Source organism: Oreochromis aureus, linkage group 3 (assembly GCF_013358895.1).
Source record: "Oreochromis aureus strain Israel breed Guangdong linkage group 3, ZZ_aureus, whole genome shotgun sequence".
In the NCBI taxonomy this organism is placed as follows: domain Eukaryota; kingdom Metazoa; phylum Chordata; class Actinopteri; order Cichliformes; family Cichlidae; genus Oreochromis; species Oreochromis aureus.
Window position 1 is genome coordinate 86,987,214 of NC_052944.1, and position 16,707 is coordinate 87,003,920.

Here is a 16,707-nt window from a genome sequence, read left to right on the forward strand (position 1 = left end):
GGGTTGTCAGGACCCCCCACCGTCGTGGACCACTTCTAAAAACGCTGGCCAGAACCCGAATTCACGTCTCTGGTCTTTTATCCTGTACCTTGACAGGAGCTGTCGACAGACTTCAGCGCGGGCTTCTCACGACGTCAGGACTCGATGAGGTTTTCCCGTGGGATCACACAAAAGTGTTATGTTAATCCGGCTCGGAGGACCAAGAAATGTCAGGAGTTTTCCTGTAATGCAACTCAGGTCAGAATAAATGGCACTCAGACAGGTTTGCAAATTAACATGCACACAGGTGAGAGCTCGAAAGAGACACACACCGCAGCAGTTGTCAGCCTTTATTTATACTCAAGCATGTTTGCGTAACATGTTTTCTCAGAAACGTACAGGAAAAGAATACAGAACTGTGCTGCGTCCAGGCTTCCTGTTGAGCTTGCACAGCTAGTTTCATAACGGATAGCGTAACTTCTCTATTTAAACTGAATACTAAAAGAGCAAACACATCTTACAATGAAATGTACTTTTAAGCATAAACATAATAAAAATCTTTTGACAATTTAAAATTAAATGTCATCTGTAACTTTATGCCATTTGGAAATTATTTCGTTTTCCACTTGCTTAACTGTTCATATGAACTAAAATTTTGACCATGGTGCACAAACATTTACATTAAAGCACCACAACTGCAACAGCCGTAATCTTTTGACATCCTTAAATGCAGCACAATACACACCTTTACAGCTTACTGAATAAATTTGAGAATTCACGCCACTAATCTGCAGAGGAAGAAAAAAACCCTTATAAATCATGAAACCTGCCAAAATCCAAATACATGTATGCAATTTATATGTACGTTTATATGTAGTCTAATAATTCGCTTCAGCTGCTTTAGTCTACTACCTCTCCACAAAATAAAAGAAAATACTTGGCTTATCCTTTACATGTCCATTACATTTTACAGGGCAAAGCTAGCACAGTGGGCTACTTCTATTTCCCTCACTTCATCACGCAGCACGTCTTGGTGCGCACGAGCTAGAGTGGAACAGGTCGCCTATTAGCTCTTAAGTTGCATACTTAATTTCACATTAAGGCAAATGCATCAGTGGCAGCTGTCGTCGCGGGCCCCCTAATGGGTATTAGCGGTATAGAAACTATCCGCGTTGCAACTGCTGTGTTAACACAGTCACAGGCTACGTCCACACGTACACGGGTATTTTTGAAAACGGAGATTTTCCGTTTTCGTTTTTAAAAATAATCCCGTCCACACGTGAACGCAAAAATGAAGGAAAACGCTGCTAGGAACATGCCAAAGCAACAGCTGGCGATATATTCCTAACCGTGTAGAAATGTTGGCCAATCAGAAGTCTCGAAGCCTGGGTGGGAAATAGTAAACAAAGATGGCGCATAGAAGCAGAACCGAGTCCTGTGTGTGGAGGCACAGTAACTGTGTGTGTCTATGTAAGCATTTAAACACTACAGAGAGTACAATTAACAGTAACAGTATTTTGTCTAAGTCCCCCATTGTAGAAATTCATTTCACCGAAACAATAACGTGGCGCACAGTGTGACGTCAAAAAAGGCACACACCCCTTTGACGCTGCGTTTTCTCCGTTTTCCTCGTCCACACGTAAATGCAAAAACCGAGTTTTCGAAAATATTTTTTTAAAATATTAAAATATAGTTTTTAAAAATCTCAGTTTTCAGTGACCGAAAACGCAGTTTACGTGTGGACGAAAGGCGCAAAGGCAGAGAAAAATCTCAGTTTTCAAAAATACCCGGGTACGTGTGGACTTAGCCACAGAAAGCTGGCAGCTAACAAATTAGCAAACAACAACTCCGCTAGCCAGCAAGCTAGCGGCTGGTCTGACTACACCTGACAGACAACGTGCTTTGCCTGCATAGCTAGCGATTCCATGCCTTTTACTGTCTCAAACTACGAGCCATAGTGGTCAAGCAATGCCAAGTTAATTCTACTAAGCTGGGTGTGATATACTTGCCTTGCAGCAGTGCATGGATGATCTTTCATCAACCTCTCTCTTCCACTACGCTTTCCACAGCCACATGCGCGACCTTGTGGTTGTTAGTTCAAATTCCTCATGTCGTTATGTGTCCCAATATCCGACGGCATGTCACATTGTCTAAGGAGCTTGGAAAGAAAAGTGTCTGGACTTCTTTGAGTTGCTTGAAGACGTTTGACCTCTCATCCGAGAAGCTTCTTCAGTTCTAAGGGTCAATGAATAGAATAGAATAGAATTCAACTTTATTGTCATTGCACATGTCACAGGTACAGGGCAACGAAATGCAGTTTGCATCCATCCAGAAAGTGCTTTAGTCGTGATATAGATATATTACAATATAATAATGGTGGAGAGTCCCAGATTTAAACCCAGTGGGAGTTTTCCCCCAATGAGGGACAAAGGACCCCCTGATGACCCAGATAGCAAGGAAACATTGAAACAATGTTGAGTCAATATCAGGCGACGTCATTGAAGCAACGTTGAAGTGTGACGTTGACCCAACATCATTCTTGCACCCATTTTTAACGTTGAAACAACGTCAGGTTTTGATGTTGAATCAATGTTGAAACCTGACATTGATTCTATGTTATATTTTCTAACACTGTTAACATTGAAACAATGTCAGATTCTGATATTGAAACACTGTTGAGCTATGGTATTGATTTTCCACCTCTTTCGTACAGTTGCTTTTTATTGAAAAAAAACAAAAAAACAAAAAAGGTCAATAGACATGTATCATTTGCAAAATACTTTATTGAAAGACAAAGTTTCCTATTTACATTTCTATGTTTCACATCACTTTTTATTATTTACTCCGGGATGGGGATGGATGATGTGCGTCCTGCGCGCCACCCGTACGATCTGGAGCATATCTGAGCCATTTCTGGACTGCTTGAGCAAAGACCAACTCAGACAGAGTTCGCCCCTACCTGCTGCGCCAGGCCATCTAGGACAAAAATAGACACACACACAAAAAAAACAAAGACAAAAAAAGGGAATTAGAGCACATGAATAAGCTCTTGTTAATTGTCTTCAGCAGGGAGAAAGTATGTAAACTCCTAGGCTGATAAACATGAAAGTCACCAGGCGGAAATCAGCAAACTGCCGCATTTGATTCCCAAAGAGCTATAAGCTGAAAATGTGATATGTCTTAGCATGGTGTGCCGTGTATCCTTAAAAAAAAAAAAAAAAAAAAAGAAAACATGGGGTCCTCGGGCTGTACAAAGTGTACAACCCGAGGACAAAACAAGCCGAAGACCAAAGACTCCATCTCCAGATTAACCGGACATGAAAGTCTTGTTATTAAGAAAGACAAAGTAATATAGCAAAAAACAGACATAGGAAATGTGAAACGCACCCAGCACATCAATTGATCCCTTTATTGTTCACTTTAGGCTCATAAAACTACAATAAATGTTAAAACTTACCAAATATGCATCTGCACAGCGCTGTCTCTTCAAATGCCCTTTTTTGCTTTGTCTGGTCCTTGGTTTTTTCCCCTGCCCAGTTGAGTACAGAGGCCAGCTCCTTTGTAATGGCGTAAACCATTACACGGCGGACTCGCACCTCCAGTGTGGTCCAGCAGCACCAATCAACGCAAAGTGTCTCACCTATAGACACATTTTATGAGATGGAATTAGCGTGTCTCATGTCTTAAATGTGTATGCAAGTGCTTGTGTGTTTACTTCATGTAATTGATGATAGAAACATGTCATTTAGTTTTCCCTAAAGCCTGATTTTCAAGTCATACAAAGAATAAACCAAAGTATTGGCAGTACAATGTATTTCTATTCCCTTTGTTGGATATTCATTTGTTAGTTCTTGTAACTGCTAAAAGTGTTTACTAGTTTTTGCCTGTCACATATATTTGTCATACCATGTAAACTGTGAAATTCCAAGATTTTCAAACTTGCCTTGTAATAGTGGCCTCACAGAGTCTCTGGAATCTACAGAAAAAAAAAATCACAACAAGATGACATTCAGGAGTATAAATTGTTTTTTTTTTTTAGATAAGAGTACAATGACATTGTGATGCAGCTTTAAAGCTTTTTTAAAAGCATACCATCTATAGGGAAGACATCAGACTGCATGCTGGCGAGATCGCAAAGCTGTGTCGGCTTGTGCCGGAGTGGCGAAAGGTGCTGGAAGCTGGGTTGGGCATTATGATGGTTGCTATCAGTGGGCTGGGGGCAGACTGCGGAGTGATGAGGGCTGTTTAGAAAAGATAATTTTTAAGTATTTAAGAATACAGACAACTTGTCAAAAAGTTTCCTCGTGTCAGACACAGATATGTACACAGACACTAGACAGTATTTTATTACCTGGTATTTTCACTCGAGGGGCCTGGGGAAACCGTTTTTTGTAGGCTGCTCATCCTCGGAGTCCGTATATGTGTACAGGGATTTGGTCTAAAGAAAAGAAATTAAAAACGGTCTTAAGTAATTGTAAATATGCTTTTGGCATATTGTTTCCTAAAGTTAGTTTGATTTCTAACAACACACACAGGAAACAGAGGCGTGCAAGAAGGTACAATATACAATGAATTTTTGAAGTGCACAAGTGTACACGGCTTTGCATTTTAAAAAGTTTACAAACTTCCACTTTTGGACTATATTATGTGGTGATATTGCAGTATGCAAGCACCACAGATATGTATAAAAGACAAGATCATAAATTCTTAACAATCAAAGATATGTTTGTGAATAAAAAGGTTTTACTTGTGCTTTCTTTTAAGACTGGTCCGGGTTTTCTTTTTCGGACTGAAGGTCAGACGTATCACAGCGTTCACGTGGATATCTCTGAAGACTGCGTTCTGCTTCGTGAAATGTGCCTGGAAATACAAACACAATGTACGGCCAGACATACATTACGTGTGGACAAAAGGTGTAAACGCATAGAAAAACCAGCGGTTTCAAAATACGCTAATGCGTGTGGACGTAGCCTTATTCATTATTCAAGGCACAAATGGAAAGTCATGTATGCGTGCAACGTAAAGTCACGTGAGCATTCAAACTGAGTCTAAAGTTTTCGTGTGCGAATTGAAACGAGTGCTCTCCAATCATCAAAAGTAACAAAGTCATTGAACACGTTTATACAGTTAACTTTACGTTTATCAATCATATATCACAGATTTAGAATTTTTGTAGTACTAAGCAACTACAGAGCGAAAGTCTGGGTCAAGCGCCGAGGCCACGGCAAGAACAAAGGAAAACTCGAGCGTTAAAGCTAGCTTTGTAAGGAATATAACGAAGAAATTATGAAACGAAAATGTTTTCTTTGTTGATATACTTTGTTCGCAGTGGAGTTTATTTGTTGCGGATTGTAAGAAGTAGACACAATTTCCGGCTCGTAAATAACAGTAAAAACTCGTTAATGTACAACATTAACGAGTTTTTACTGTTATTCAAATGCAAACATGGAAATAACGAGTAGGAAAAAAAAATCATTCATTCTTACCTTATACTAATCGTGGTGCAGGCCAGTGCAGTGCATGAACTGATGCCTTCTCCGGTCAATTCCGCTGAGAGTAAATCAAATGTCCCGCTCTACTGTAGAAGACAATGAATACCTAGGGGGATGTACCAATGTGAGAGTGGTGCTGCGGAATAGTCCAAGTGATCGCTGCTTTAATTTCGGTCAACTATACATAAATTGCACGTGAGACACGATTTTTAAAGCTGGTGAACTAGACCAAGTCATTGATAACAAATGAACAATAAATCTACTTTCTCTGGTACTTTATACCTGATCAGTTGCAATGCAATTTAATGCTCAACTACAAATCGATGGTTTTGATGGTGACGGAGCCGAATGATCGTCAACTATAAATAGACGTTTTCTCGACGTTGTTGTTGTCACCTGGTCGACTATAAATACATCAAATATCAATGACAAAAAAACAATGGTGAATCAACATCGTTACAACGTCTCTATAGTAAGACCGTCGGTTTACCACAGTATTTCAATGTTGTTACAACATTGGTATTTCAACCCCGACCATATACGACGGTTTGGATGAAAAATCAACATAGATTCAATGTCGTCTTGCTATCTGGGGATCCTCTACCTAATCACATGAGCCAAGGTGTGAAAGTGGGTGTGGGTCCCAATCAGCCAGGGTTTCGGGTGAGCTCATCGTGAAACCTGGCCCCACCCTATCATGTGATTTCCTGAGGTCAGATGGCCCAGGATGTGAGTGGTCTGAACTCAGTCTGATCATCTGTGCGCTTCTCTTAGGAAGAAAAACAGCCCATTTCCTGGTTGTTTTGAGGTGAGTCATGTGAGGTGCTTTCCTGTAACATGGGTGTGTTTCAAATCTGGCAGCAGCTGTAAAACAAGTCACAACAAGAGACAAATCCAAGATGAATTGTAAAAAAAATATACTGTAATTCAATTTGCACCTTGGAGCTCCATGTTTAACGCGGATTTATTTCTTCTGGGTATCTAGCCCATTCTGTCAAAGTGTTACATCTTTTTCTGAAGAAGAGGACTTGTACATCACTTTAGGAGCACTTTTGCTCTTTATTAATGGCACTTAAACTAGCCCTTTATTTAGCATCACTCTTTAAGCATAGATTTGCACATCATAACATTTGCTCATCAGAAGTTGAATTATTTATTGAATATTTATTGAATATTTTGATAATTAGCTCCGCATCAAGAACTGTGGTGGTTCTCTCTGAGGAGGAAAATTTTTTTTACTTGGAGCAAATATTGTCTACTATTAAGGAAAACATTTGCACACACAGGCAAAAGTGTGTGCAAAGTCTAGAGGTAAAGGTTGGTGCAAAAAGTTGCTGTTGAGATTAGTGATGGGTCGGTCGCGAACGAAATGGCTCTTAGAGCCGGATCTTTGAAGTGAACGATGCGAGCCGGCTCCTTATTGGGAGCCGTGGGGGTTTTTTTTCTTTCTCCTGCCCTCTCTTTCACTTTTTTTCGCTTCACGCTGCAAGTCACCCTTGTGTTTGTGCTGAGCAGAGCAAACAGAGCCTTGCGTTTGCCCCCTCCTCTGCTCAGCGCTGAGCTGAGGGGGCGGGGCGGTAGTTACACTCGCAACAGCAGTAGCACTCAACAAGAGCAGGAGGGAGAGGGAAAGAAAGAGAGCTGGGAGCAACAACAAGAGACAACACCGTCACACTGGAAAGGTACAGTAAAGAAAATGAGTGACACCAAGAAAAGAAGCAAAGTCTGGAACCATTTCAATCTTATTGACAAAACAAAGGCAGAGTGTAGAGTCTACAAGAAAAGGATATCATATAGAGCCGGCTCCACAAACAACATGCACAGGCACCTAAGAACTGTCCACCCACCAGTGCAATGGGAAGATAAAACGCAGTCAGTTTAGTGTGATATTAATATTTCTAAATGCCAACCTTTCCCTTACTTAAAGATCTGGGCGTTCTTTTTTCCCCCTTTTTATTCCATATTTTAATTTATATTTTATTGTGTTGTGGTTTGCAGTGTTTTGTGTTGTTTCACTTTAAATTTGTTTAAAAGGAAAAAGCTGAAAATTTAAGTAGTTAAAAGTTGAAATGTATGAAATGTAAATAGTTGGTTTCTGTATTTTATAATCTATTTATTACATTTTATGTGGAGTGAATAAATAAAAGTATATTTACAGTGGCCCCTAGAGACAAAGCACGTACACACTCCAAAACACGTACAAACTCCGGAGCACGTACAAACTCCAAAATACAACGGAAGTGCTCCAGGATGCTAGGGGCCGTGTTGAGCTTTTGTTACCTAGTGGCTACACAAGCCAGGAAGTACCAACAATCGGATTGGGTGTGTGGTAGTAACTAGAGATGGACCGATCCGATATTACGTATCGGTATCGGTCCGATACTGACCTAAATTACTGGATCGGATATAGGCGAGAAATAAAAAATGTAATCCGATCCACTAAATATCAAAAAAAGCAACTCACAAAACTTGCGACACGGCGTAACTCGGCTCATAACCGTAGCATGTTGCAGCAGTATGTGCCACGTGATAGAGCGGCTGTGTGTATTTGTAGCCTCGCTACCAAACCAGCATTTCATCTCCGAGGAAGTTATCCCAGAGAGAAGTAAAGCAAGTGTGTAAGTTCATCTCTGAATGTTTGTAAAGCATTCCCACGTTAAGCTTAACAACCGATGTATGGAGCGACTGCCTCTCCCTCACCTTCCTGCTCCTACTTCAATCGTAAAACTGCTTAATGATCAGCTGATCGGCTTTTCTGTCGCGAGTCTGTCTCTCTTCTTTGTTTTTGGTCCACTTTGCAACAGAAAGAGGAAACCAGCGGCTGAACAACAGCAGCACGTTTAACCTTGATAAGCTGTTGTTAGAATTTATTTAATATTACTTTCTACACCAGGATCCTTTTCTACGTAGCTGACAGCTGGTAACTGTGCAGGGGCGGATCTAGCAAAGTTTAGCCAGGGGGGCCGATAGGGCATGAACAGGGAAAAGGGGGCACAAAGACATACTTTTCTTTCTTATTCTCATTTAAAATGTCTGGCTTTTAATAAATAATTATCTGAATCTTACACCCAAACTTTTAATCTGACGTAAAATGTATAGAAGTCCATTACTGTATATAGTAACTGTTAAGTCTAATATACCCTAGTAAGCTATACAGGGAGTGCAGAATTATTAGGCAAATGAGTATTTTGTCCACATCATCCTCTTCATGCATGTTGTCTTACTCCAAGCTGTATAGGCTCGAAAGCCTACTACCAATTAAGCATATTAGGTGATGTGCATCTCTGTAATGAGAAGGGGTGTGGTCTAATGACATCAACACCCTATATCAGGTGTGCATAATTATTAGGCAACTTCCTTTCCTTTGGCAAAATGGGTCAAAAGAAGGACTTGACAGGCTCAGAAAAGTCAAAAATAGTGAGATATCTTGCAGAGGGATGCAGCAGTCTTAAAATTGCAAAGCTTCTGAAGCGTGATCATCGAACAATCAAGCGTTCATTCAAAATAGTCAACAGGGTTGCAAGAAGCGTGTGGAAAAACCAAGACGCAAAATAACTGCCCATGAACTGAGAAAAGTCAAGCGTGCAGCTGCCAAGATGCCACTTGCCACCAGTTTGGCCATATTTCAGAGCTGCAACATCACTGGAGTGCCCAAAAGCACAAGGTGTGCAATACTCAGAGACATGGCCAAGGTAAGAAAGGCTGAAAGAGCGACCACCACTGAACAAGACACACAAGCTGAAACGTCAAGACTGGGCCAAGAAATATCTCAAGACTGATTTTTCTAAGGTTTTATGGACTGATGAAATGAGAGTGAGTCTTGATGGGCCAGATGGATGGGCCCGTGGCTGGATTGGTAAAGGGCAGAGAGCTCCAGTCCGACTCAGGCGCCAGCAAGGTGGAGGTGGAATACTGGTTTGGGCTGGTATCATCAAAGATGAGCTTGTGGGGCCTTTTCGGGTTGAGGATGGAGTCAAGCTCAACTCCCAGTCCTACTGCCAGTTTCTGGAAGACACCTTCTTCAAGCAGTGGTACAGGAAGAAGTCTGCATCCTTCAAGAAAAACATGATTTTCATGCAGGACAATGCTCCATCACACGCGTCCAAGTACTCCACAGCGTGGCTGGGAAGAAAGGGTATAAAAGAAGAAAAACTAATGACATGACCTCCTTGTTCACCTGATCTGAACCCCATTGAGAACCTGTGGTCCATCATCAAATGTGAGATTTACAAGGAGGGAAAACAGTACACCTCTCTGAACAGTGTCTGGGAGGCTGTGGTTGCTGCTGCACGCAATGTTGATGGTGAACAGATCAAAACACTGACAGAATCCATGGATGGCAGGCTTTTGAGTGTCCTTGCAAAGAAAGGTGGCTATATTGGTCGCTGATTTGTTTTTGTTTTGTTTTTGAATGTCAGAAATGTATATTTGTGAATGTGGAGATGTTATATTGGTTTCACTGGTAGAAATAAATAATTGAAATGGGTATATATTTGTTTTGTGTTAAGTTGCCTAATAATTATGCACAGTAATAGTCACCTGCACACACAGATATCCCCCTAAAATAGCTAAAACTACAAACAAACTAAAAACTATTTCCAAAAACATTCAGCTTTGATATTAATGAGTTTTTTGGGTTCATTGAGAACATGGTTGTTGTTCAATAATAAAATTATTCCTCAAAAATACAACTTGCCTAATAATTCTGCACTCCCTGTAGTACTTTTTCCTTTGGGAAAGTACTATCTGTGCAGTCTGCAGTTCTGTTGAAGAAAGATGTTGAGTCTATTTAATTATTTTTGAAAAATAATTTATTTCTGTGCATTTTTTTTTCACACTGTATCAAATTAAAGTTGATTACATCGTGTCATCCTTTAAAAAACTTACGTTGATCACCCTAGGGACCGAAAACGGTCCCGCCCCAAAACGTGCAATAAAAATATTATATATTCATATTTTTTTCAACTTTAAATTGGTCAGTCTTTTAAAACTACTTCTGCCTGAAATATTCGTATAAAGTTTTAATTATATTTTCGTTGTTTTAACCCTTTAAATCCCAGTTTTATTACATGAGCGCCCTGTTTTTTTAGCCCCCCAAAACAAAAAAACTAAATATTTTCCAAAAAAAACATTTGAAGTAATATTTGATTATTATTATAATTAGCCCTTTAGATGGTCCAAAGATTAGCACCGACATTCATTTTGACTGATCATTATTTTTTTTGCAGGGGCACAGTAAATTGAATATAATGGTATATTCTGTTTTTCACTTTTTCCCCACTAAATGCTTTTTAGCTTGCTGTGTTCTAAAATAAAATGAAAAAAAATATGTAAATGAAAATACAAGATCAGTTTGAACCAGAAAACAGTTTTATTTAGAACAATGAACATTAGCATTTGTGTTTTTGGGAACGGGGAAAGGTATGAAAAAGAGAGCAAGTGAGAGGGTGAGAGAGAGGGGGAAGAGCATATGTGGAGGTGTGGAGTGTATGTGGAGGTGTGTCAGAGTCCTCATTTGAAGCAGAGGCTGCAAATGGACAGACAGTGGTCCTTACATGCCGGCTTTTTGCATTTGCAGCAGGTGCTGACGACGCGCCTCCTTTTATCAGTGCATAACTGGCACTGTTTCCTGCACTTCGTTTTAGGGATTGGAGCGGGGCCTGGAGCGGGGCCTGGGGCGGGGCCTGCAGCGGGGCCTGCAGCGGCACTCTGCGCATCCGTCACAACATCTGCAGCACTTGAGGAGCGGGGAAGGCGTCCTCGCTTCGATATGTGTGGTTTTATCAAAGCTTCGGCCACCTCTTCAATATACAACCTCCTCCTGTATTTTTTCGGCTGTTTCCAGGCTGGGTCAATCGTTGTCCACAGCACGAAGGAATTGTAGAGGGACACATCCAGCAGGTTATGAAAGAGGGCCACTGGCCAACGATTTGTTCTCCTTCTACAGGAATAGGTTCCAACAACCTAACAAAAAACACACACACAAAAAAAATCCCCGAAAACATCAAACCTATGAATATTTTACAAGAGAATATGAATGAATAAATCTGTGCGTAACTGATGCATAATGACACCTACCTTGTCGAGGTTGTCCACACCTCCTTTGCACCTGTTATAATCTTGAATAATTACGGGCTTTCGCTTCTGTCCCTCGCTCACACCGGGTGTGCGGTGTTTTGTGCTCATTAGTAGCACGTTCTTGCCGCGTCGAGGGACGTAGGAGACGATGGTGTGCGTGAGAGTGAAGGCGAAGACTGAGGAGAAGATCGCTCTTCGTCTTGTTTGGAGCAATTGAGGTGGAAGCTCCGTCTTGTTTTTCCTGATCGTGCCCACCAGGGCAATTTTCCTCCTCAGCAGCTCTTCTCCCAGGGCAAAGGAGGTGAAAAAATTGTCACAGGTCACCACGTTTCCCTGGAGCCCCTCTGTTAGCTCCAGGGCCACCCGCATCCCCTGGTTTACCTCCGCGCGGTCGCCAGCTTTGCCGGTGTACACCTGGAGTCTCCAGGCGTAGGAGGTTTTGACATTGCATACGGCCCATATTTTCAAACCGTACTTTGCAGGCTTGCTTGGGATATATTGCTTGAATCTGCACCGTCCTCGGTACGGCACCAGCTGCTCATCAATGCAAATGTCTCTGTCCGGGTTGAAAAGCAGCTCCAGATGATAGGTCCACATATCCCACACTTTGCGGAACGCGGTCAGCTTGTCCTCACGGCGTCGGGGTCGGGAAAGCTTATCGTCAAATCTGAGCGCCCCGCCGATTTGGTGGAAGCGCTTGTGGGACATGGTGGCCCGGAAAATGTCCCGTCCGTATTTTTCTCCCCAGAGGCTGAGTGACGATTCATTTTTTGATCTGTAGACGCCGGCCAAAATTAGCAACCCCACATATGCTCGAAATTCGTCACAGTCCATTTCTCGCCAGTCGGCCACGGAGCGTCTCCCGTGCAGATTGGTCATATCCACGGTGAGCTGCACAATTTCATCCGTCAGGAAAAGTGAAAAGCTGGATGCCGGGTCCCTGATTCGGGCCGCGGCGTAGTGTGTCGGACCTGGGGTGATATTTGTCGGCGCTGGAACATAGCGGAGGGTCTCCAAATTTGTGGGGGACCAAATGATTTTTCCATTCTTTGAATTCCATCCCGATGGTGCGTTCTCCGTCTCCATCTCCCCTTCGCTCTCGTCGTCTGAACTTTCTTCATGGGAACTGGACTCCGGCTGCTCTTGTCCCACAGAAAAATCCGTGTCCTCATCTCCAGAATCCTCGGAGGAGGAGGATGAGTCGCTATCCTGGGACTCACGGTCCAGGACCATTTTCAATGCCTCATCGGTGTTATAGAATCTTGCCATCCTGAAAATGATTACTCCCGCTCTACTGCTCATTCTTATAACCTCTGCTGCAGTGCACCTGCATAAACAACCTCAGCTTTCAGACAAAATAAAGTTTCATTTGATTTCGGCCCATGCTTTTATGTTTATTTTTGTTTATATTGCAGCGTGGCCTTCTAAGAGAGGAAAGACTTATTTTTATCTTTCTTTCCCCCCCTTTTTTTTAGTTATAAAGACCTTTATTATAAAAAAAAAACCCACACATGCCATTATCCAACATAGTGACACAGAATTGGCATTTATTTGAGCAGAAAGTCTATGGAATAAATACGGAATTTACCCTGTTTCACCCACTAGGCCAAAAGTGGGAAAATGGCGCCACCTGGTGGACAAATAAAAAAATTACAATTTCAAGGCCCTGAGTCCACATCGACATCCAAAGCAAAAGAAATAAATAAAAATACATAATAATAATTTTGGGATGAAAAATAGCGTTTATAATGGTTGTCAATGGGCCGAAAATGGTCCCTAGGGTGATCAGTGTGAGTATTTTTTCTGCTCAGCCATTTTAGGCTGATTTAATAAAATCTGACTGAAATTTTAAAAATTTTTAAAAAACCAAACCGTTTGGTAAGTTTGGCTATATTACACCCAACACAGTGGAAATGGCTTTCATATGAAGAAAAAAAGTGGCACAAAAAGAACCCAGTATGAGCATCATGAGGTGGAGGGTGGGGGGTGATTCTCTATTTTTTTTTTTTTTGCTGGGAGTTTGCAACCCTATTAGTTAGGTTGCTTAATATTTCTGCTAAGTACTCTTTAAAATACCAGAATAGGGAGGATGGAGTAGGTTTAAGTTTATTAGATTGATCAGTATTACTGAACTATGAAATATTTTGGGCGCAGTGTATTTTTTACATACAGGTATAACAGAATAGCTTTAGTGTTGTTGTTTACTTAAACTTGAGTATGAACTTATACAAAATGCAGCAAGATATTAAAAAAACAGTTTTATTGATTAAAAAACACACTATATCGGATTCATATCGGTATCGGCAGATATCCAAATTTATGATATCGGTATCGGACATAAAAAAGTGGTATCGTGCCATCTCTAGTAGTAACAGGTAAATGAAGTTTTTTTTTTTTTTTTTTTTTTTTTTTTTTAATTATTTGAACATATATATATATATATATATATATATATATATGAGTGTTTGTGTATTAATACAAAAACAATAGACATATGAATTCGATTGTGTAATTTAAGTGATCTAGGTAGCTCTGTTTTGGAAGTTCAGTTAACTCTAGAAATGTGTTTTGGAGTTTGTACGTGCTTTGGAATTTCTAAGTGCTTTGGAGTTTGTACGTGTTTCGTCTCTAGGGGCCCCCATAAATATTCATATATAAACATACATAAAGAAAACCACGTTTTTTTACATTACTAATCCCTTTTGTGCATAATTTTATATTGTTGTTGATAATTAATTAATTAAAGCAACAAAACAACCTGAAGAGCCGGTTAGGAGCCGAAAGATCTGGCTCTTTTTAGTGAGCCGAGCCGAAAGAGCCGGTTCTCTAAAAAGAGCCGGAAATCCCATCACTAGTTGAGATGTGATTACTCACTTGTCTGTGTCCTCTCCAGGGTGTCAGTTGTCCGGACACAATTTAAAGGTTCAAATGCCATGGGTTAAGGGAGTGTGGCAATCACTGAGCATGGGGTTTCTGGTGTTTTTATAATAGATGTTACGGTGTAAGGGTAAAATGTAAAATATTTAATCACATGAAAAGGCTAAAATCTATCTATATATTTATTTATTAAAATGGTGTATTGTATAATCTTGGTGGAAGATTAGAAAATGGAAAACTCACCTGACATTAAAGCAATAGTTTAAAGTTTAATGACTCAAAAATATGCCTCAACAATCTGTTAACCTCTTAAGCCCCAAGGGTGTTTCTGAGCTTTCTGCTTGAAAATGCAATGCCCAAATTTAATTGATTATTTCTCTGCAATTGTCCTTACAATCTTGGTATCAAAATAAAGCTAACACTTGTGAAATTTCATCAGAGGTGTAAATATTGAAGCAGATATTACTGTGTCAAAGTTACTGAGACTGGAACACAGAAAATGTAAGTAGATTTTATCCTCGCCTAATTTTTATTTTACATTTTTAGCATATAACCCTTTTAAAAATATGCTTCAGGTCAAATTCCATTCCAGAAATTCAGTAACCAACTTATAAACATCATGTGCGCAAAGATTTATGTTTCTAAAGTGAAAGAGTGAAAAATTACAGCACTGTCAATACATGAATATCCAGACATTGTACAAAAATGTCCAATTTTGGCACACAATTGGACACCATGCCAGTTGATTCTTTTTTTAGGTATTTAAGAGCAGAAATTAATTAATTTTATTAACAGGCCTAAAAATGCTTTTTTTAATTATATATTTTTGAAGAATTAACCACACATTTACATGGTAATGGCCCTTTTCTGCCGTGCGCATGGAGCGTTTAATTGGCCTCTGGCCCTTTAAAATCTGAGGGGCTGTAACTTTGGCTTCTTTTGGTCAATTTGCACGATTGACACCTCTTTTTAATCGTTTAAGCCAATAGAATCACAGTACTGATACCACGTTCACGTCACTTCAACTAATCAGACGATGCAATGCCAAAACCCACGTGGGCCCAAATTTACTGCGTCTGGCGTCTGTCCAGTCACGTGTCTGTAGGTAGGTGGGTCTAAAATGGAGGTTGTTGATGGAAAATGGCTCTGATGCGGCTAGGTAGGCGTGGTAACTATAACTATAACTATATGATAATCATGTGGCTACCGGCTACCGGCAAAAATAACGGAGGAAATCGGGAAGGTAAGCCAATTTCTGTCTTAGCGCATTTGCGCCGCTGTGTGTTTTTGTGGTCTTCTTTTGCAGCTCATTCAGTGAATTTTGGTCAGAGCGTGGTGAAACTTCGTGTTTGGAGTCAGTAATAGCTCTGGAAGCTAACCAGCCAGTTACATGAAGTTTGAAGAATTTCTTGTTGGTTTTATTTGTTTAGTGGTCTTCTGCGCATTTACGTAACTGCTTGTTTAATCATGGCTTGTTTTCGGTGTGTTCGGTGGTTGTAGAAAAGGTTTACATGACATTTTAGCTAAGATTTAGAGGTTTCTGTGGATACCACATATGTCTGGACTTATATTTCTCACCCCGTGTTATAACCGAATAAACGTGATCTCCTCCTTTTTGTCCCCGGTACCGGAGGCGTGGGGCTTAAGTTATTTTAAAGGCTACAGTAACCTGTAAGAACCCTTAACTATGCTCTACTTATACACAAGTTTTACCTTTACTGTTTCATTAAAGGTTTAAAATGGGAATGTTCACAATTTAGATTTTAAATGCAGGATATTTTATTGAAGCAATTTTACAAAGGCAAAGTAAAAGCTGAATTAAATAATAATCACTAATCCCATCACTTGAAATACACTTATCTAATTAATCTACATTGAGTGAATGCTAATGTCTAATACTGACCTTGAGAGAACGGAGCAGCACATCCAGCCCTAACAATGCACTCCTTTCTGTTCTTTGTTGATGTCTGTTAGGAAAAATAATTATTTTTTAATGTGTATCTGGTCATTAGATTGTTTTATGTACTTTAGTAATGAAGGCTTGTAGAGCAAGGCCACCTTTGACTCACAAACTAAGTGCTCAGCCAGACTGAAAAACAGGAGGTTTTAGTGCACAGGCATATTAATAGATATGACACAGAAAAGAGGAACTTTCCATATAAGCAGTGTTTGAGACTGTGTGACGTGTAAAGTACCAAAATAAAACCTATATGAGGCACAGTTTATGATTCTAATGTTAGAGCTCTTGCAACTGGCGTTTGAGCTGTGCAGGGGTCTCTCT

At 40.3% G+C, this 16,707-nt stretch overlaps 2 protein-coding genes across 2 annotated transcripts in view; both read right to left on the reverse strand.

The window, feature by feature from the left end:
- Positions 1 to 16,707, reverse strand: part of LOC120437782 (nuclear factor 7, brain-like) — a 64,105-nt gene that overhangs the window by 24,447 nt on the left and 22,951 nt on the right. The gene's annotated exons all lie outside the window — the stretch shown is intronic.
- On the reverse strand, positions 10,983 to 12,782 carry LOC120434546 (piggyBac transposable element-derived protein 4-like). The gene is made up of 2 exons (XM_039602789.1): positions 11,550 to 12,782; positions 10,983 to 11,435 (listed from the first exon to the last, which is right to left on the reverse strand). Exons 1-2 carry the CDS (start codon positions 12,780 to 12,782, stop codon positions 10,983 to 10,985), a joined length of 1,686 nt encoding a protein of 561 aa, XP_039458723.1.

Excerpts from the sequence above, each read along its gene's own strand:
- LOC120434546 (XM_039602789.1), bottom strand. The coding sequence starts at position 12,782 with ATGGTCCTGGACCGTGAGTCCCAGGATAGCGACTCATCCTCCTCCTCC. Across the intron at positions 11,436-11,549 it reads GTGTGGACAACCTCGACAAG|GTTGTTGGAACCTATTCCTG; the intron begins GTAGGTGTCATT and ends GTTTTTTGTTAG.